Source organism: Pistacia vera, unplaced genomic scaffold (genome assembly GCF_008641045.1).
Source record: "Pistacia vera cultivar Batoury unplaced genomic scaffold, PisVer_v2 Contig381, whole genome shotgun sequence".
In the NCBI taxonomy this organism is placed as follows: Eukaryota; Viridiplantae; Streptophyta; class Magnoliopsida; order Sapindales; family Anacardiaceae; genus Pistacia; species Pistacia vera.
The window spans coordinates 357,386-380,316 of record NW_022196203.1 but is presented as its reverse complement, the minus strand read 5'-3'; the positions used below and the strand labels follow the sequence as shown (position 1 = coordinate 380,316).

At 36.5% G+C, this 22,931-nt stretch overlaps 3 protein-coding genes across 3 annotated transcripts; all 3 read right to left on the bottom strand.

Moving 5' to 3' along the window:
* Positions 1 to 5,200: 5,200 nt before the first annotated feature.
* LOC116140826 (caffeoylshikimate esterase-like) lies at positions 5,201 to 8,378 on the bottom strand. The gene is made up of 3 exons (XM_031426402.1): positions 8,301 to 8,378; positions 6,781 to 7,087; positions 5,201 to 5,966 (listed from the first exon to the last, which is right to left on the bottom strand). Exons 1-3 carry the CDS (start codon positions 8,376 to 8,378, stop codon positions 5,308 to 5,310), a joined length of 1,044 nt encoding a protein of 347 aa, XP_031282262.1. The 3' UTR covers positions 5,201 to 5,307.
* A 445-nt stretch (positions 8,379 to 8,823) lies between these two features.
* Positions 8,824 to 11,187, bottom strand: LOC116140838 (caffeoylshikimate esterase-like). Its single transcript, XM_031426412.1, has 2 exons — positions 10,673 to 11,187; positions 8,824 to 9,558 (listed from the first exon to the last, which is right to left on the bottom strand). The coding sequence occupies exons 1-2, from the start codon at positions 10,992 to 10,994 to the stop codon at positions 8,900 to 8,902; spliced, it is 981 nt and encodes a 326-aa protein (XP_031282272.1). The 5' UTR covers positions 10,995 to 11,187; the 3' UTR covers positions 8,824 to 8,899.
* A 2,747-nt stretch (positions 11,188 to 13,934) lies between these two features.
* LOC116140825 (probable disease resistance protein At5g63020) lies at positions 13,935 to 16,478 on the bottom strand. The gene has a single exon (XM_031426401.1). It carries the CDS (start codon positions 16,461 to 16,463, stop codon positions 13,935 to 13,937), a length of 2,529 nt encoding a protein of 842 aa, XP_031282261.1. The 5' UTR covers positions 16,464 to 16,478.
* Between the last annotated feature and the right edge of the window lie 6,453 nt (positions 16,479 to 22,931).

Sequence of the window (22,931 nt, the reverse complement as noted above, 5' to 3'; positions counted from 1 at the left end):
TATTGGGTAGTTAGATAGGGAAGTATTACGAGGTAAAATTTAAAAATTTATGAAAAAGCCCATAGGTTTGCTAATTTAATTAAATACCCTAATATATAAAATAATAAAAACACCCCCACCACCTGCAGTGCCAGATTTCGGCCACCATCACCAGAATCTGGCCGGAAAATGGTGTTACGACACAGACCGATCGGATCTGTGTCGTAACGCGTCCTTATGGCTTTTTCCGGCCAGATCCACCATAGATCTGGCCGGAAAAGGCCAGATCTATGACCTGTTGTGGTCGCGACGACCAAAAAATGTCAAAACGACAACCATGTCTTTGGCCGTCGTTTTCGGTCAATAATGGCCAAAATTTGGTCGTCATTGACCTCAACGACGGCCATTTCTTTGGCCGTCGTTCACGGCCAGATCTGGCCTTTTCTAGCCAAATCCGTGGTGGATCTGGCTAGAAAAGGTCAGATCGGTGAACTTCTGGCTATTTCTAGTCAGCAGGTAGGCCGTTGTACAGATTCCAGCTACCCCCGACGGTAGTTGCCAGAATCTAGCAAGTATGGGTTGCGGGGGTGTTTTTGATAATTTTTAAACTTTTTTTTAGGGTGTATTTAATGAAATTAATAACCTTATGGGGTCTAAAAGTAATTAAAAAAATAGGATAATATTTCTACACATTATTCAGAGAATAGGATGGAGAATATAGGCAGAAATAATAAGCCAAACACGCCCCTTAATATTTTAGGAATTAAAATTAATGATAATAACTATATATCTAAATATCTAAAAAAACATCATATACTTCAATATGACATGTCAAGCATGCATATAAAAGACCAAAGTGTACCTCTCTCTCTCTCTTTCTCTCTCTCTCTCTCTCTCTCTCTCTCTCTCTCTCTTTAGACTTGTATTTTGTCACAATGAAAAGAAAAGAAGAATCCAAATTTGAGTTTATGTCAAATGTCAACAAGATTAATAATCAAAATTTAAGAATTAAAAATGTTGAAAGACATCATCCCACCCGAATTTCGCCCTAATGACAATTACCCACTAACCGTTAAGATCTGTTAGACAGTTTCCCACCCACCATTAAGATCTATTAGTAAAATCTGTTTAAAGAATGATATAATGGTAATTTTCCATGTAGCTAGAAAATCTAACATTTTAAAATTCTTGTCTCAGTTTGCATGGGGGCTACGTGTCGGTTCTCTCTCTTTAATTTTAATTTTATAAAGAATCTCTCTTTTTAATTTTAATTATTTTATTTTTATAATTAACATAGCCTAAAGAAATGGTGATCGATGGCAAGGAAAATTGCCCCCAAAAAACTCAATCAATCAACAACCAAATCTCCAATTCAAAATAACTAAAAAACAGCCTCCAATTCAATTCCATAACACAATCAATCTCCAATTCAAAACAACTCAAAAACAGCCTCCAATAAGATGAGTGGCGATGATGAATGAAAGGTTATCATGTTCGTTATTTTGGGGGTTTTGAAGGGGGATGTCAGTGAGTGAAAGGGTGGTGACGGCTAGGCTTTTCACTATCAAAATCCGGCTTAAAATAGTTGTGGGACACGTGAAAAAAGCCAGCAATGGCCAACGATTTGCGAGAGAAAATACTAGGGTTTGGTGATTGGTGGTCAAAGGTGCGCACCGACCGAGTGCGATTTGGCCGGATGGGGAGATGAAGAAGAAGAAGAAGAAAAATATGGGAGGAGTGGTTTAGGGTTTATATATATATATATATATATATATGGATTAAAATTACATAATTACCCTCTGATTATTTTTGAATTTACCATCCTATCCTTCTTCAGCTCAAGGTAACGGACAAAATCAACTGTTGGTGGGTAATCGTTGTTTTCAAACTTTTTCGGTAGTAAATTGTCATTAAGGCAAACTTCGAGTGAGAAGATGTCATTCGGCCAAGGAAAAATTGATTTGTGCATACATAGGAGCCAAAGCGTGTGCACTAGAAGCCCATGTAACTCAATAAATATAATTTTCCAAAATGTGCAGGTTTTATTTAAAAGAACAAATCTATCATAAAATCTGATAATCTATCTATGATATCCTTAATAAAATAATAAATAATGTATTCATAAGATATATTGCTACACTATACAATACTAGATAGTCTCATGTTTAACAATATAGTTTGACAATCTAATTAAAACATGATAAACCGTGCTAAATTGTGTTAGGCTTGGCAGTACACCTCTCCCTCTATTAGACTTGTATTTTGTCGCAATAAGAAGAAAAGAAGAATCCAAATTTGAGTTATATATGAAATGTCAACAAGGTTAATAATCAAAACTAAGATTGAAAAATTGATATGTGCGTACATAGCATAAGAAGGAGCCAAAACTTGGTTCACCAGAAGCCCATGGGGACGGATGATAGAGGCATGTAACTCGTGACTTAATAATAGCAATATCAATTTGATGTTAAAGAGACCTTTTTGAGTGAACGGCTGTGACCACTCTTACCTGTTGTTTTCAAATCGTTGGGATGTGACTTTTGTAATTGACCCCTTTTTATGAAACAAATTATACTAAGTTGTCAATTGTTCATTTCATTTGTAATTTTGATAAATACCAAGATTATTATTATTATTTTTTTTTCTATGGGAGAGGAAAGATATGATAAAAGAGAAAATTTGAATATTTTTACTCGTAATTGTTCTTTCTCATAACTCATAATTTTTTCTTAGAATGATTAAGTAGCTTAATAGAAATTTTTAATATATTATTTAATAAATTTTGAGATCGCTTTCTCCTTTCATTATTAATGAAGGTATTTATTAAAAATCTTATTATTAATAGTTTTAAGATTTCTTAATATTAATTGGAATAGACGTAAATTTGTCGGATACTCATATTATAAAAAATATAAAATAAAAGGTTAATATATGAACGTTAATCTCTAAGTAATTATTTTCTATAAATATCTTGGGATCTTTTTTTAATGGTACACGTACAACCTGCCGTAAATAGTCAAAAAGCAATTTGATTGCGGTAGCAAGTTGTGGTGCCTACATCAACGATGACTATGATGCCACGTATGAAAAAGTTAAAGGGCCAGATATGATATGACCCAACCTTCCTCGAGAATTGAGTTGATGGCACGAATTTCAACACGCAATTTTCCAACGGGACAGACAAAAACAAAACAGAATCGAGTTGCCAAACGTCACCTCTTATATATTCCGTTACGGGACAGCCCTGTCGTCTTAGAATGCGTCTACGTTTGTATCATTACCTGTGGCCCACTACAAAGACCACTGATTCGAATATAATTTTTATGGGCCAAGGCCCGTACCCATGAAATTCATATTGCAAAAAAGCCCAGACCAACAATAAGCCCACGAATTCTTTTGCCACTTAATGGGGTAGAAGCTTTGAAAACTGGAGCACTGAAATTATGTGTAAAATTATAATGAGACNTAGTCAAAAAGCAATTTGATTGCGGTAGCAAGTTGTGGTGCCTACATCAACGATGACTATGATGCCACGTATGAAAAAGTTAAAGGGCCAGATATGATATGACCCAACCTTCCTCGAGAATTGAGTTGATGGCACGAATTTCAACACGCAATTTTCCAACGGGACAGACAAAAACAAAACAGAATCGCGTCGCCAAACGTCACCTCTTATATATTCCGTTACGGGACAGCCCTATCGTCTTAGAATGCGTCTACGTTTGTATCATTATCGGTGGCCCACTATAAAGACAACTGATTCGAATATAATTTTGATGAGCCAAGGCCCGGACCCATGAAATCACATTGCAAAAAGGCCCAGACCAACAATAAGCCCACGAATTCTTTTGCCACTTAATGGTGTAGAAGCTTGGAAAACTGGAGCATTGAAATTATGTGTAAAATTATAATGAACGATGTTAGACCAACAACATGTTCTCAAAACTTTCCCTCATAATTCACCACATGTCAGTTTTCTATTTGTTAATTATAATGATTTCACTTGATAAAATTGCAATTGATAAAATAGCAAACTGACACGTGACAGATTATTAAGGAAAGTTGTAAGAATGTGTTGTTGGTCTAACATTTTTTAATTATAATTCAAACTTCAAAGAGTCTTCCACTAATTTAATTAATAGAAGATGAAGACTAGCCATGGTTAACTCACAAGTTTATGGTTTACTTTTTCTAGTGTCTACATAATTACATGGAGTAAATGACTTTTTCCCACCCAAGGTTTGCCTTAATAACACTTTTTCACCCAAAAAGTTTCAAAATACCACTTTCCCATAGTTTTTATTTTGTTAATACCTAAAATACAATTCACTTTCTTAATTAGCGTTCGAAGAGTTACTAGGAGTCAAGGTAAGGGAGGTTTTGTAGAGTGAAAGTCGATGGATCAAATGGTGATGACCGACTGAATATTCATAGTAGGAATCAACTAGAAATCAGCTAAAAACAAGAAACCCTAACTTTGCAATGATCAACAATAGACGAGAAATCAGGTCCCGAAGTAAGATGAGTTTTGTAGAGAAGAGACTAGAGATTCAAATGGTGGTGACGAGAGAATTTTCGTCGTCAGAATCATCTAGAATCGGCTTTGGCTAGTAATGAAATATTAATTTTGGGTGGAAAAATAGTATTTTGAAACTTTTTGGGTGCGAAAGTGTCATTAAAGCAAACCTTGGGTGGAAAATATCGTTTACTCTAGATACATATGTCATTGTTTCTTATTTCCCAAAGATTATAGGGTTTGAGGGATGCTCTAGTTTTGAGTTTTTCAAGGTCATTGTTTCTCATTTCCCAAAAAATTGTACAGTTCAATGGATACTATAATTTCAGTTTTTTAAGGTCATTCTTTCTCACTTGAAAGATTAAAGGGTTTAGTTTTGAGTATTTTTAGTGATTTAAAAGTCATTCTTTTTCACTTGTTAAAGTTTGTAAGAGTATTCCATATGCAAATTGATTGTAGGGTTTGACAGATGCTTTAATTTGCTATTGAGTTTTATTAGTGATTGAAAGGCCATTAATTTCTATTTCCCCTGTCGAACTTTACCAGGTAGCATTATGGGAGAACAATTACACAAACAATAGGAGTGGTTACTGGAGTTCTTACCTGACCGATAGTTTTAGAGTTACGGGAGATTAGTTGAGGTGCGCGTAAATTGGCCTGGACATCCACGATTAAAAAAAAAAAAAAATCACAGAACACAGATTATATCATTATAATTATAAAATAAATAAGTCCATTCATTGCTCTTATTCAATTAGAATAACCCTTCTTTCCTCCATATTAATCAACAGTTTTGCATTAATGCAACCATTTTATCCATTTTTAGGCCCATACCTCTCAACCCTCTCATCAATCCACTCCCTCATATCCTTCAACACAAGCTCAGCATTTTCATCAGGCTCTCCTTGAATCAAAGAATGGTACATCCCATCATAAATTTTGATGCTCTTGTCCGCACTGGATGCCTTCTCATACAACAACTGGGAAGAGGTAGGGCACGTGACCCCATCCGCCGTCCCATGCACTGTCAAAAAGGGCACCGTAACTCTGGAGAAATTATCCTGTACGTACTGGCACATCCTAGCAATCTCTCTCATGGTCCCTACCCTCGGCTTTCCCGTGTACCTCCGTGGATTTGATGCTATGATCTTCAGCTTTTCTGGGTCCTTGATCGCTTTGCCCACCATTTTGTTATCAGGCATGGCAGCCCACGTGTCGGCTAATCCGAAGAGGAGACCGTACATGAATAGATGGACTTTACTGGGTTTCATATTCTCTGGGATGACAAAAAGTGGGGCCGAGAAGATCAGGCCCGTCCACGTGTTGGGTTCTGATTGAAAGTACATTAACATTGTTGCTAGTCCGCCCATGGACTCACCAAATAAGAAGGCGGGTAAGTCTTTGTATGGCTCGCTGTACCGCACATGCTTGAAGAATGATAAGGACGAGGCAGCCACCTTCTCCATTTCACCTACATTGGCAACATTGCATATACAATGTAATATATTTTCCAGTTTTACAGTCTATGAATCTAAAATGTATAAAAACTAACACAATTCTATTTTTTTTTCTAAAAATAAATCCGTTAAAATATAATCAAACAAGGGTGAGCATGGGTAAAGGGTAGAATCGAAATCGAAACCGAAACCGAAACCGACTCCATTAGGGTTTGGTTTCGATTCTAAAAAATTGAAATTGAGAATTTCTGGGTCCGGTTTTAGCTCCTATAGTACTGAAACAGGGAGCCAGAACAGGAATCGAGGTCTGGGTACCTACATAGGAACTGAGACTGAATTATAGCTTTTGTAAAACGTTCGGGGTGTATAGTAATTTTTTGGGGTGTATTTGTCAATTTAAAAAAAATAGGGGATAATTAAAATTAACCTGGATACCCAAAACCGGAACTGAAACCTATGTTTCAGATTCCGATTCCAGGTTTTTAGTAATCGAAACCGGCCAGTTCTGATTCCAGTTCTAAATATTAAGAACTGACCGATTCTAGTTCCTTAAAAAAACGCAAGGTACCGGGAACCACTCACTCTAATCAAACTAATGGTGCATGATTATTATTATTTAATATTATTAAGCAAATATAACATTTAATTAGATAATTAAACCACCTTATAAAGGAATTAATTATACCATTAAAAATAATCACACGCTACATTGATCCCAATTAATTAAAATTTATCAAAATCTAATTAAAGCTTCATATTTTCCTCTAATATTATTCACATTTTATCTTAGGAAACATGGAAAGAAACTACGTAAAGTTGATCACCTACCTAAGTAGCAACGTATACCGTCCGATCGACCGTGGCCGAGAAGATCAGCGGCGAAAACAGCGTAACCCCACGTCGCAAAGTTGATGCAAATCTTCTGAAACATCCAACCGGTGTCGGATCCATAGCCGTGACTCATGTAAACCGTGGCTTTGACTTTCTGATCCAACGGTAAGAAACTCTGCGTGAAGAGCTTCCCATTGGGAGTTTCAAAGTACTCCTTCGAGTTTCGTACTCCCTCAGAGGTATAGTACTCTTCTTCCGGCATGTAGCCCCAGAAATTCGGTGGCGTTTCGGGCTTCGTTTCTGGCTATATCAACGATGACTATGATGCCACGTATGAAAAAGTTAAAGGGCCAGATATGATATGACCCAACCTTCCTCGAGAATTGAGTTGATGGCACGAATTTCAACACGCAATTTTCCAACGGGACAGACAAAAACAAAACAGAATCGAGTTGCCAAACGTCACCTCTTATATATTCCGTTACGGGACAGCCCTGTCGTCTTAGAATGCGTCTACGTTTGTATCATTACCTGTGGCCCACTACAAAGACCACTGATTCGAATATAATTTTTATGGGCCAAGGCCCGTACCCATGAAATTCATATTGCAAAAAAGCCCAGACCAACAATAAGCCCACGAATTCTTTTGCCACTTAATGGGGTAGAAGCTTTGAAAACTGGAGCACTGAAATTATGTGTAAAATTATAATGAGACCAACAACACCTTTTCACAACTTTCATTCATAAATCATCACATATCAACTATAATAATTTCACTTGATAAAATTGCAGTTGACAAATAGCAAACTGACACGTGACAGATTGTTGAAGAAAGTTGTGAGAATGTGTTGTTGGTCTAACATTTTTGAATTATAATTCAAACTTCAAAGAGTCTTCCACTAATTTAATTAATAGAAGATGAAGACTAACCATGGTTAACTCACAAGAGGTAGCCGAACGGTCAAGTTTATGGTTTACTTTTACTAGTATCTACATAATTACATGGAGTAAACGACTTTTTCCCACCCAAGGTTTGCCTTAATAACATTTTTCCACCCAAAAAAGTTTCAAAATACTACTTTATCACAATTCATATTTTGTTAATATCCAAAATACAATTCACTTTCTCAATTAGCGTTCGACGAGTTACCAAAAGTCAAGGTAAGAGGGGTTTTGTAAAGTGGAAGCTAGTAGATCAAATAGTGATGACCGATTGAATATTCACAATCAGAATCAACTAGAAATCAACTATGAACAAGAAACCCTAGTTTTATAATGGTCGGCAATCAACAAGAAATCAGGTGCCGAAATAAGAGAGGTTTTGTAGAGAAGAGACCAGAGATTTAAATTGTGGTGACGAAGAGAATTTTCGTCATCAGAATCATTTAGAATCGGCTTTGGGTAGTAATGAAATATTAATTTTGGGTGGAAAAATGGTATTTTGAAACTTTTTGGGTGGGAAAGTGTCATTAAGGCAAACCTTGGGTGGGAAATAGTCTTTTACTCTAATTACATACGTCATTGTTTCTTATTTCCCAGAGATTATAGGGTTTGAGCTTTGAGGGATGCTCTAGTTTTGAGTTTTCAAAGGTCATTGTTTCTCATTTCCCAAAAATTATAGGGTTCAATGGATACTATAATTTTGAGTTTTTTAAGGTTATTCTTTCTCACTTCTCAAACATTAAAGGGTTTAGTTTTGAGAATTTTTAGTGATTTAAAAGTCATTCTTTTTCACTTGCTAAAGTTTGTAAAAGTATTCCATATGCAAATTGATTGTAGGGATTGACCGATGCTTTAATTTGCTATTGAGTTTTATTAATGATTGAAAGGCCATTAATTTCTATTTCTCCAGTCGAACTTTACTAGGTAGCATTATAGAAGAACAATTACACAATTAATAGGAGTGACCACCAGAACTCTTACATGGCCGATAGTTTCAAGGTTACGGGAGATTAGTTGAGGTGCACATAAATTGGTCCGACATCCACGATAAAAAGAATAAATTCATAGAACACAGATTATAATTATAAAATAGGTCCATTCATTGCTCTTATTCAATTAGAATAACCCTTCTTTCCTCCATATTAATCAACAGTTTTGCATTAATGCAACCATTTTATCCATTTTTAGGCCCATACCTCTCAACCCTCTCATCAATCCACTCCCTCATATCCTTCAACACAAGCTCAGCATTTTCATCAGGCTCTCCTTGAATCAAAGAATGGTACATCCCATCATACATTTTGATGCTCTTGTCCGCACTGGATGCCTTCTCATACAACAACTGGGAAGACGTAGGGCACGTGACCCCATCCGCCGTCCCATGCACTGTCAAAAACGGCACCGTAACTCTGGAGAAATTATCCTGTACGTACTGGCACATCCTAGCAATCTCCCTCATGGTCCCCACCCTCGGCTTTCCCGTGTACCTCCGTGGATTTGATGCTATGATCTTCAGCTTTTCTGGGTCCTTGATCGCTTTGCCCACCATTTTGTTATCAGGCATGGCAGCCCACGTGTCGGCTAATCCGAAGAGGAGACCGTACATGAAGAGATGGACTTTACTGGGTTTCATATTCTCTGGGATGACAAAAAGTGGGGCCGAGAACATCAGGCCCGTCCACGTGTTGGGCTCTGATTGAAAGTACATTAGCATTGTTGCTAATCCGCCCATGGACTCACCAAATAAGAAGGCGGGTAAGTCTTTGTATGGCTCGCTGTAGCGCACATGCTTGAAGAATGATAAGGACGAGGCAGCTACCTTCTCCATTTCACCTACATTGGCAACATTGCATATACAATGTAATATATTTTCCAGTTTTACAGTCTATGAATCTAAAATGTATAACAAATAACAAAATTCCATTTTTTTTTGTAAAAATAAATCCGGCAAAATATAATCAAACAGGGGTGAGCATGGGTACAAGGTAGAACCGAAACCGAAACTGACCCCATTAGGGTTTGGTTTCGAAGCTGAAAAATTGGAATCGCAAATTCCTAAGTCCAGTTCTGGTTCCTATAGTGTTGGAAGTTGGAACCGGAACCGGAATCGAGGTTAGGGTACCTATATAGGAACCGAGACTGAATTTAGCTTTTGTAAACTGTTGGGGGTGTATAATTTTTTGGGGTGTATTTGTTAATTTTTTTAAAAATAGGGGCTAATTAAAATTAACCTGGGTACAAGGTAGAAGGTATAATCAAACAGGGGTGAGCATGGGTACAAGGTAGAACCGAAACCGAAACTGACCCCATTAGGGTTTGGTTTCGGTTCTGAAAAATTGGAATCGCAAATTCCTAGGTCCAGTTCTGGTTCCTATAGTGTTGGAAGTTGGAACCGGAACCGGAATCGAGGTTAGGGTATCTACGTAGGAACCGAGACTGAATTTAGCTTTTGTAAATTGTTGGGGGTGTATAGTAATTTTTTAGGGTGTATTTGTCAATTTTTTTAAAAATAGGGGCTAATTGAAATTAACCTGGGTACCCAGAACCGAAACTGAAACCTATGTTTTAGGTTCCGATTTTAGGTTTTTAGGAATCGAAACCGGCCAGTTTCGATTCCGATTCCGATTCCAAATGTCAGGAACCGACCGATTCTAGTTCCTTAAAAAAATGTAGGGTACCAGGAACCGCTCATCCTAATCAAACCAATGGTGTCATGATTATTATTATTTAATATTATTTAGCAAATATAACATTTAATTAGATAATTAAACCACCTTATAAAGGAATTAATTATACCATTAAAAATAATCACACGCTACATTGATCCCAATTAATTAAAATTTATCAAAATCTAATTAAAGCTTCATATTTTCCTCTAATATTATTCACATTTTAATATTTTATCTTAGGAAACATGGAAAGAAACTACGTAAAGTTGATCACCTACCTAAGTAGCAACGTATACCGTCCGATCGACCGTGGCCGAGAAGATCAGCGGCGAAAACAGCGTAACCCCACGTCGCAAAGTTGATGCAAATCTTCTGAAACATCCAACCAGTGTCAGATCCATAGCCGTGACTCATGTAAACCGTGGCTTTGACTTTCTGATCCAACGGTAAGAAACTCTGCGTGAAGAGCTTCCCATTGGGAGTTTCAAAGTACTCCTTCGAGTTTCGTACTCCCTCAGAGGTATAGTACTCTTCTTCCGGCATGTAGCCCCAGAAATTCGGTGGCGTTTCGGGCTTCGTTTCTGGTTGCGTTTCTGGCATCGTTTTCGCAGGCTCTAATCTTGAAAGAAAGCAGCCGGATTTTGTGAGGGAGTTGTCAGGAGAGTAACGGTGGAAAGTACAGGGGAAGAGTATATAGGAAAAGAAGTGAACTATGGGGGAAGCGTTTCGAAACGCGTTTCTAGGGGGGGAAGAGAGATTGAGTGTGTTGATTCACCAACCACCGATTATTGGGTGAGGGTGGTGGTTTATGTGGAGGTTTGGGGTGGGTGAGTGAGGGGGTTGGTGGACTGAAAGTGATCGTGGGCCATGGCTAATGAACTAAGTGGTTTGATTGGGCCCACCACTATGGGTTAGGTTATGAAATGGTTTAATCATATTTCATCATTGGCTGATTTGGTGGTGATTCCATGGATCCTGAGTACCATATGAGCTTTTGCTGAATGGGGGTGTGCAATCTTTTAAGGGTAGAACCAAATCTGATGGGTACTGAGGCGTCGGTTTCAGTTTCAAATTTGGTAGAACCAGCATTATGCCAATCTAAGTCCGGTTCCACCATTTTAGGAATCGGATATGGACTCAGAATTGGACATGGACCTGAGGTCGGCTATGCAGAGTGTATTTGTAATTTCTGCAAACAGTTAGGGTATATTTGTAATTTTTATAAGATATATTTGTCATTTTTTCTAACAAAAGGGGTGTATTGTTATTTTGGGTGATCAGAGTCGTCTTAGAATTGATTGAATTGTTTTCAGTTAGAGGAAGTTAAGGATGAAATTGAGTCATCTTATTATAATTTTTATTCATTATACAGTAATTTAAATTAGAAACTATAAGCTCTGGCATGAAAATTAAAAATAAAATGTTTTGTTTGACTTAAATTAAAGGATTTAAAAGGTATAGGCATGTGAACGAAAATGTAATGTAAGGTTTTTCTGATGGGTTCCACCTAGCCACTTTCACCAACCGGCTTATGGACCAGAGCCCATAAAGCGGATAGGCCTTAGGTCCACTAATACATTTTTCTATTTTCATTTTTAATTAAAAAAATGAAAATATTCAATATTTAAGTCTAACAATTGAGTAAATGCAATATTGATGACCAAGTTTGTCCATAAATACGGTGATGTTCTATTTTTATGTCTCTCTATGTGCTACAATAGGCAAGTAATTAATTGTGATATTCAACCCCTTAATCGGACCAATAAGTCACATTAGTCAACCTGGAGATAATATTACCTAATATTACTTCGGTTGCTAATAGAGGTGGTTACTGGAGGTTTATTCAACTGTTAACTTCAAGTCCCGAAGATTAGTTTAAGTGCAAACAAACTGGCCTGATCACAAAACAAAAAATAAAAATAAAAAAATTAATGTATCAGAATAATTAATTATGACATATTTTCTCCTTTCATCTCTTGTAACTATATTTAAGGTTTGAGATTAACTGCTTTAAATATCATTTACTAAACAAACATCACTTTTTAACTACCCTTGGATGATCGAGTGGTTGAATAGGGACTCTTGAAGTATTACTCAAGAGGTCATAAGTTCGATTAACCTCAGTTGCTAATAGGGGTGACAATTGAAGGTTTACCCGACTTTTTATTTCAGGGTGTCGAGATTAGTTGAGGTACGCGCAAGTTAGTCTAAACATCCTGAAAAAAAAAAAAAAAAAAAATTGTTGTACTAAAAAGTTCAGTCATTTCTCACTGGTTTTTGATTCGTTCAATCCCAATTTTTTAGTCTTTTAAGAGGGTATAAAAGTAAAAAGAATTAAGAATTCTTGCTTTGGTTAGATGCAAGAAATCCAGTCACTTAGTTAACTAGGAACTCTCATAAATGTTGGCAAACTTTTACATCAAATTGCATGTTAAGTTAAAAAAAAAAAAAAAATAGAAATACTACCAAACTGCAAAACAGAGAGTCTTGTGAGATACATTAAACACGAGCACCCGCAAAAAAAAAAAAAAAAAAAAAAATCATACTCAGAAAGACTAATTAGTTCCACCAAACCTCTCTCCATTAAGAAAACTTTAACTTCCATTTTCAGATCCAACTGGAAATCTCTGAAGCTTTCGAACTTCTTTATTCTAATTTCCTCAAATCTATGACGCCAGTTGATAATGTCTACAGCTTTCAGACATTTTAACACTAGATATCAGTTGTTGTGGAAATGCAGGAGAGATGAGTGTGCGATGCAAGTTCAACACTTTGAGATTTTTTCAAGACATTTAACTCCCTTGGCATGTTTTATGGTCGTGCGTGAAACGTTGAGATATTGTAGAGAGACCAGTTTTGATATTTCTGAAGGGTAATCTCCATAAATGGATTTCAGGACAGGCTTAAAACTCTAAGAGAGGGCATAAGATCGGAAGAAGCATAGATTGGTAATTCAGTTTGCATCAAGAGAGTCTTTTGATCCCTCCCCATTTTTCAATATTGGTCCTTCAAATAATCCTGCTCTTGCATGAACCAGAAAACACTCTTTTCCTTACCAATTTCGCATGCTATCCACATGGCCATATCAGGAACCACAACATCATGCATTTTCACACAAATTTTTGCTTTCTTTCAATAAATGCATGAAGAAGAATACCAATAATGTAGTATCTTTGGATTGATGCTAAAAGTTATTGCCGCCATGTACACATCCACAAAAGAAAATAGGAAGCAAATAATTAACAACACTCATGAAAAGAATTCTTGTCTGACAGAATCTGCCTTTCACACAAAGCCAGGAAATTTACAAATAAGAAATCTGAAAATCAATAACTGGGTCAAGGAAGTCCACCTTGCTCGGTAGTTGAGTATGGTGAGCGACGTTGACACAAACCATCCGTTTTGAGCTCGCCATGAGTTCCACAAGTCATCATACTGAGCAACCTACTATTGTGATCTCAAAGAACAGAAAAAAAAAATACAAAATCAAGGAAAGAAATAATAAAATTCAAATAGAAAACACAAGAAAAGTGAGATAAATTAAACAGAAGAGGACACAAAAAACTGCTTCAGCAAACTTAGGTTCAGATTTTTAATGGCTTTGTCCTCCAGCTGCAGCAATTTGCCGTCCCTGTCCCTCTCTCCATTAACAAAAATTTTACAATCCCTCATGCTTTCGGATATAAATGCAAGCTTCTTAAGCTTTGGGCAATTACTTATTCTAGCTTCCTTCAAATCTTGGAAGAACAAGGTCTTCTGACAAATAATTCTCAAATTTCTGAGATCTTCTAAAGTAAGATATTGTAATTTTGCAAATGGGTTTAGATTTCTGGACACCAGACCTTCAACTGCAGACAATTTTGCAACACTGATTGTTTCTTCAACCTCCTGGCAGCTTGATATGTGAATGATCTCGAGTTTTGGAGCAAAAATAAGCCACGTCAAATCCCTGAATTTAAAACAAGACTCTATATGAATCATACGAAGGTGGTGAAAGCCATGATTCTGACGGATAACTTGTGCTTGCTCAGCATTGTTAATGGCCAACTCTTCCAAATGAGCACAGCTGTAAATATTAAGAGCACCCAGATGCTTCATTTCTGCTAAAGATAAAACATTAAGTGCTTCTGAATTGTCAAAGTCTTCGAGGCTGAGAGATTGAGTGCAACATTGTAGCTTCTCAGAGTCCAAAAATCTTCGGAGAGCACAAAAACTTTTCAGGGTAATACTCAGGACATTTAAATTTTCCAGGTAGCGCAATTCCTCCACCAAAAATTCGGCAGTTTGACTCAAGTAACCACAAGAGAACATCCTCAATACATGTAACCTCGGAAAATTTGATATCAGATTCTGTGGAATTCTATTCAGAAAAAGTGTGTACTCCAAGTTCAAACATTTAAGATTTTTCAAGGCCTTCAATTCTATCGGCAATAATTTTATGTCTGTCCCTGATACATCAAGACACTGAAGTGAAACTAATGCTGAAATTCCTGTTGGTAGTGACCACAAATAGCAGTTATGAGATAGGTTTAAAACTCGAAGTGAAGGCATAAATTCGAAAAAATCATTTCTGATGCTGCCTAACTTATTTCTGTTGAGAAATAAAGTTTGGAGTTGAGGGCATCTAGGAGCATTAGATAGATGCGAAATTTTATTTTCCATCAATGATAACCTTTTTATCCCTTCCCATTCAATAATGGTTTTTGCTTCAGTTAACCCCTCACCTGCATGAACCAAGAAGTTCTCCTTCTCCTTCTCGATGTCACATGCTATCCATAAAGCCATATCACGAATCACATCATGCATTTTTACATAATCATCGTCTTTTTTTTCTAATAAGCATGCATCAAGAAGAACACCAATGATGTAGTACCCTTTGTTTTGTGCTGCCCAATTATCATATTCATCCAAAAATCCTTCACCAATCCAATAATCTATCAAGTCCCTTTTGAAAATGTTATAATCTTCAGGAAATAAAGCACAATACAAGAGACAGGATCTTAGTGTATCATTCGACAAACTATCATAACTGAACTTTAGAAGAGGATATACTTCTTTTCCCATCCTGGCAAATTCAGAGGCAGATCGTCTTAAAACTTGAATAGCGTAGCTCCATTCTTCAGGTGTTTTCTTGTTAGCCATAGCTCGACCAATGGTAATTAATGCAAGCGGCAGACCAGCACATTCATTGACCACAGTTTCGGCTAGCTCAAGAATATCAGGATGACTGTCGAGAGTTTCTTTTCCGACCTTTGATTGAAACAACTTCCAAGAATCTTCATATGTCAAACATGTAACTTTAAAATTTCTGTGAGCATCCATGAAGCCACAAACATCAAATATACGAGTTGTAAAAACTATCTTGGATGCCATTTTTGGGTTTGGAGTAGGAACACCTACTTTATTCAAATCAACTCGTTCCCATATATCATCCAATAGTAATACAAACTTCTTCTTGCTCATAATCTTGAATATCTTAGAGGCTTTTTCTTCAAAACTTTCACTTCTTAAATAGTCTTCGGAAAGACCTATTCTTTTACCGATCTTTTCCTGAATCCTCTCAATTCTTAAGTCTTTAGACGCCACTACCCATATCACAACATCAAAATCATTCTCTGTGTTCAGAAACTTATTGTTGATCTGGGTTAGTAGAGTAGTTTTACCGACCCCACCCATACCATATAGGCCAATAATTCCGACGCTTTCTTCTCCAAGACATCTCCAAACCTTATCAAATGTTGATTCTAGACCCACTATTGCCTGTTCAATAGGTCTTTCATCAACAGGATCTTCTGGTAATCTCTCAGCTACCTCGTTGAAATCTCCTTCAACCTTTAAAGTGGCTGCAACCTTCAGCATTTTAATCACTTTTTCTCCATACTCATATCTTGACTTACAGTTCTTGGAACAGTATCCTCCAATGCACGAATATTTATCAACTTCTTGATATTTAAGTTGTAGCAGTTCCCCAACTTCAATTTCCACAACTTGTACCCTTGAAAGCCAGCCTTGAACTTGGTCCATCCGCTTCATTTGTTGTTGTTCAGCAATAAGAACCCTCCTCATCATATCGTTCCTTGTCTCAATTAACTTTTGCAATTCAATCTGCAAGGCAACTAGATTATCTTCAAGCTCACTTAAATATTTTGCCTTTCTGACAGTGCAATCTAAGAAACGGGAGAGAAAGGCATCACATGAGAATACTGTGATTGAGCAGACACCACCCATTTACAAATCGCTGAAAAACGGAAACTCAGGAGACTAACAGAAATAATGAAAGAAATCAGCTTAAGAATATGTCAATCAATAAGAAAACTAAAGTTTGGTTATGGAAATGAATCAAACGATTAACAGATACACTAAATTATGGGATTGAATGCATTGTCGCCTGACAAACAGACGAAAGCAAGAAGCTTGGTGTAACCAAAGCCATAAATGTAATGTACTGCAGTTATTCTAGAAAATATCAAACATCTAGCTATGGTTCTTGTTCCTTCCTTAGCTGGAGACAATAAAATAATATATCCATCTCCAAGCTAATAGAATGATCTTTTTATGCTTAGAATGATTCTAATTAAAATTCTTACAACAAACCCTATATGTTAGTGAAGATCCTATATTTATATGAACTAATTAATGGATTAAGAATGTTCTCTAATATTAAAGAAGAATCGAATAGCATGGTCTACTTGTATATAAATGAAGATTGGAATGCATAATACAATGCGTTATCTATATCTAGTTCCTCGTGATTCTGGAGGTAGTGACAATTTCATCCTTAAAACTAAGATAGAAGGGCACAGCTGCAAAATTCTGGAAATTAAACCTTTCAAGTCATTATCAAATATTAGAAATAGGAAAAAGACAACCCGTGGTCCTCCGTGAAAGCCACCATCACCACCGTACATCAACATCAGAAAACCCAAATACTAAACTAACTTTGACCACTAGCGCATTTTCACAAACAACTTCTGCGCATGAACTCAAACTCATCCATACAATTCGTTTTATGAAAATTGCAATTTTCACTCTTCATTGAAGTCTCCTCTAAATAACGACAAGTCAACACCCATTACCACAAAAGCAAGACAATCCCCCGCCAGCAGCCTTCCACATCCTCACCCCCACGCTGCCACGCATCACCAACCCGACTTCTCAAAGACTCCTCCGTTGGGCCATATTTTATTGGGCTTACTAAGGAACCTACCTTTGTTAAGGTTACTTTAGTAAACTTCCAAATGGGCCAAACCCAAGTTAAAGCCCAATTTACACAATTAATAAATGGGCCTTCTTGCTTTTGGGCCCAACAATATTGTTGATTAAATTTAAGATACGTTTGATTTGCATTTAAAATGGAATGATCTAAGTAACGTTCTTTAATATTAAAAAAGAATAACACTAACACTTCTCACTAACTTTCTCTCACTAACGCTACATGTCAATTTACAATTCGTCAGTTCACATAGGCCTCACCTATTCAATAATAGGTCCTGCCTAACCAAGCCAATCACAAACTCCCATATGGGGTTAGTGAGAGGGATTAGTGAGATTAGTATTATTGATTAAAAAATTGTTTGTGCCGTTACATTCAAAATTAGTTTTTGAATCTAAAGACATTCTCAAAATATATTTAGTAATGAATCTACAAATATACTTCTATACTTGGGCATAAATACCCACTTATCTTTGAAAGAAAAATGTTTATGTCGTTACATTCAAAATTAACTACCTTTGGATGACTGAGTGGTTCGATAGAGATTCTTAAGTGTATTACTCAAAAGACTCTGAGTCCGAGTCCCTCCTTGGTTACTTATAGAGATAACTATTGGAATTCTTACCCGACCAGTAATTCTAAGGTATCGGGGGATTAGTTAAAGTACGCATAAGCTCACCCAAACACCCCAATTCAACCAACAAAAAAAAAAAAAAAAAAAGTCCAAATTGGATATCAATCTCAAAACCTACCAAACCATTTCAATCTCAAAACCTACCAAACCATTTACATGAATACATCCCACCAACCTCAATATTCCTCAATGAATCAAACTTCAAATTAAACTTAATTCAAACTACTTGTCCACTAGTAACTCTATCCTTGTCTCTTCTAGAAAAATTTATATCTGTCTCCTAGGGTTTCTAGGTTGAGTTATGGGATGGTGACTCAACAAAGTGTGAAAATCTTTATCAAGAAAGATGAGCCTAGTCACTGCCTTTGGAGTACTTCTAAATATAGCTGTTTCAAAATACTACTTTTCTTATGTAAGTTTATATCCTTACTACCCAAAATACATTTTACTTTCTCATCAATGTTCTACAAGTTACCAGAACTAAGTGAAAGAAGTTTTATAGAATAAGGTCGGTAGATCAAATAATGATGACCGATTGAATATTCGCCGCCGTGATTAGCAAAATCAATTAAGAAAGAAAACTTTAGTTTTGCGATGATCGACATCTACTACGAGAAATCAAGTGTCAAGTGAAAGGTTTTGTAGACAGGAGACCGATGTTCAAATGGTGATGACAGAGAAAATTTTCAGAGCCAAATTAGCTTTGGGTGAGAAAGCGGTATTTTGAAACTTTGTGGGTGTGAAAGTGTCATTAAAGCAAACCTAGGTGGGAAAAAGTCGTTTACCTTCGTTCAATCATCCATTTTTTTAGTCTTTTAAGAGATTAAATGTAAAAGAATATAGAATTCTTTGCTTTGGTTAGAATGCAAGAAATCCATCACTTAGAATAACTAGGAACTCTCATAATGTTGGCAAACTTTTACATCAAATTGCATAGTATAAATTAAAACAAAAAATACAAACCAAAACAGAGAGTCTGTGAGATACATTAACACACGAGCACCCACAAAAAAAAAAAAAAAAAAAAAATCATCCTCAGAAAGACCTATTACTTCCACCAAAACCTCTCTCCATTAAGAAAAACTTTACATTCACTTCCATTTTCAGATCCCACTGGAAATCTCTGAAGCTTTGGACACTTCTTTATTCTAATTTCCTCCAAATCTTGATAAATGTCTACCAGCTTTCAGACATTTACACAGATATCAGTTGTGTGAAATGCAGGGAGATGAGTGTGCGATGCAAGTTCAAACACTTTGAGATTTTTCAACATTTAACTCCATTGGCATATTTTATGGCTTGCAGAAACGTTAAGATATTATAGAGACCAGTTTTGATATTTCTGAAGGGTAATCTCCATAAATGATTTCGGGACAGCTTAAAAACTCTAAGAGAGGGCATAAGATTGGAAGATGCATAGATTGGTAATTCAGTTTGCATCAAAGACAGTCTTTTGTGATCCCTCCCCAGTTTTTCAATATTTGGTCCTTCAATAATCCTGCTCTTGCATGAACCAAGAAGCACCCTTTTCTCCTTACCAATTTCGCATGCTATCACATGGCCATATCAGGAACCACAACATCATGCTTTTCACACAAATTATTGCTTTCTTTCAATAACATGCATGAAGAAAACCAATAATGTAGTTCTTTGGATTGATGTTAAAAGTTATTGCCGCCATGTACACATCCAAACAAAAAAAATAGGAAGCAAATAATTAACAACACTGAAAAAGAATCTTGTCTGACAGAATCTGCCTTTGTCACACAAAGCCAGGAAATATACAAACAAGAAATCTGAAATCCATAACTGGGTCAAGGAAGTCCACCTTGCTCGGTAGTTGAGTATGGTGAGCGACGTTGACACAAACCATCCTGTTTTGAGCTCGCCATGAGTTCCACAAGCTATCATACTGACAACCTACTATTGTGATCTCAAAGACACAAAAAATATACAAAATCAAGGAAAGAAATAAAAAATTCAAATGAAAAACACAAGAAAATGAGATAAATTAAACAGAAGAGGACCAACCAGAATTAACTGCTTCAGCAAACTTAGGTTCAGATTTTTAATGGCTTTGTCCTCCAGCTGCAGCAATTTCCCGTCCCTGTTCTCTCTTTAACAAATTTTACAATCCCTCATGCTTTCGGATATAATGCAAGCTTCTTAAGCTTTGGGCAATTACTTATTCTAGCTTCCTTCAAATCTTGGAAGAACAAGGTCTTCTGACAATATTTCTCAAATTTCTGAGATCTTCTAAAGTAAGATATTGTAATTTTGCAAATGGGTTTAGATTTCTGGACACCAACCTTCAACTGCAACAATTTTGCAACACTGATTGTTTCTTCAACCCCTGGCAGCTTGATATGTGAATGATCTCGAGTTTTGGAGCAAAATAACCACGTCAAATCCCTGATTTAAAACAAGACTCTATATGAATCATACGAAGTGTGTGAAAGCCATGATTCTGACGATAACTTGTGCTTGCTCGCATTGTTAATGGCCAACTCTTCCAATGAGCACAGCTGTAAATATTAAGAGCACCCAGATGCTTCATTTCTGCTAAAGATAAAACATTAAGTGCTTCTGAATTGTCAAAGTCTTCGAGGCTGAGAGATTGAGTGCAACATTGTAGCTTCTCAAGTCCAAAAATCTTCGGAGAGCACAAAAACTTTCAGGGTAATACTCAGACATTTAATTTCCAGGTAGCGCAATTCCTCCACCAAAATTCGGCAGTTTGACCCAAGTAACCACAAGAGAACATCCTCAATACATGTACCCTCGGAAAATTTGATATCAGATTCTGTGGAATTCTATTCAGAAAAGTGTGTACTCCAAGTTCAACATTTAAGATTTTCAAGGCCTTCAATTCTATGGCAATAATTTTATGTTGTCCCTGATACATCAAGACACTGAAGTGAAACTATGTGAATTCCTGTTGGTAGTGACCACAAATAACAGTTATGAATAGGTTTAAAACTCGAGTGAGGCATAAATTCGAAAAACATTTCTGATGCGTGCCTAACTTATTTCTGTTGAGAATAGGTTTGGAGTTGAGGGCATCTAGGCATTAGATAGATGCGAAATTTTTTTTTCCATCAATGATAACCTTTTTATCCCTTCCCATTCAATAGGTTTTTGCTTCAGTTAACCCCTCACCTGCATGAACCAAGAAGTTCTCCTTCTCCTTCTCGATGTCACATGCTATCCATAAAGCCATATCACGAATCACATCATGCATTTTACATAATCATCGTCTTTTTTTTCTAATAAGCTGCATCAAGAAGAACACCAATGATGTAGTACCCTTTGTTTTGTGCTGCCCAATTATCATATTCATCCAAAAATCCTTCACCCAATCCAATAATCTATCAAGTCCCTTTTGAAATGTTATAATCTTCAGGAAATAAAGCACAATACAAGAACGGATCTTAGTGTATCATTCGACAAACTATCATAACTGAACTTTAGAAGAGATATACTCTTTTCCCCATCCTGGCAAATTCAGAGGCAGATCGTCTTAAAACTTGAATAGCGTAGCTCCATTCTTCAGGTGTTTTCTTGTTAGCCATAGCTCGACCAATGGTAATTAATGCAAGCGCAGACCAGCACATTCATTGACCACAGTTTCGGCTAGCTCAAGATATCAGGATGACTGTCGAGAGTTTCTTTTCCGACCTTCGATTGAAACAACTTCCAAGAATCTTCATATGTCAAACATGTAACTTTAAAATTTCTGTGAGCATCCAGGAAGCCACAAACATCAAATATACGATGTTGTAAAAACTATCTTGGATGCCATTTTTGGTTTGGAGTAGGAACACCTACTTATTTCAAATCAACTCGTTCCCATTATCATCCAATAGTAAATCAACTTCTTCTTGCTCATAATCTTGAATATCTTAGAGGCTTTTTCTTCAAAACTTTCACTTCTTAAATAGTCTTCGGAAAGACCTATTCTTTACCGATCTTTTCCTGAATCCTCTCAATTCTTAAGTCTTTAGACGCCACTACCCATATCACAACATCAAAATCATTCTCTGTGTATTCGAAACTTATTTTGATCTGGGTTAGTAGAGTAGTTTTACCGACCCGCCCATACCATATAGGCCAATAATTCCGACGCTTTCTTCTCCAAGACATCTCCAAACCTTATCAATGAGTTAACTATGGGGAAGCGTTTCGAAACGCGTTTCTAGGGGGGGGGAAAGAGAGATTAAGTGTGGTGATTTCACCAACCACCGATTATTGGGTGAGGGTGGTGGTTTATGTGGAGGTTTGGGGTGGGTGGGTGAGGGGGTTGGTGGACTGAAAGTGATCGTGGGCCATGGCTAATGAACTAAGTGGTTTGATTGGGCCCACCACTATGGGTTAGGTTATGAAATGGTTTAATCATATTTCATCATTGGCTGATTTGGTGATGATTCCATGGATCCTCAGTACCATATGAGCTTTTGCACTTCTTCGGTAAGCAAGGGTTTTTTTTGTTTGGAAGCCAAAATGTTCGGTCCGGTCCAGTTTATATGTATTTTAACTAATTTATAGGATTTATTAAATATCTTATAAACTATATTGGTCAAATAAGACACATATATAATAGATGGTCAAACTAAAAAAAAAAAAAAAACCTTATTACATTATTCTTGAAATAAATGTACTTTATTACTATGCATTTGCTGGTAAAAATTTG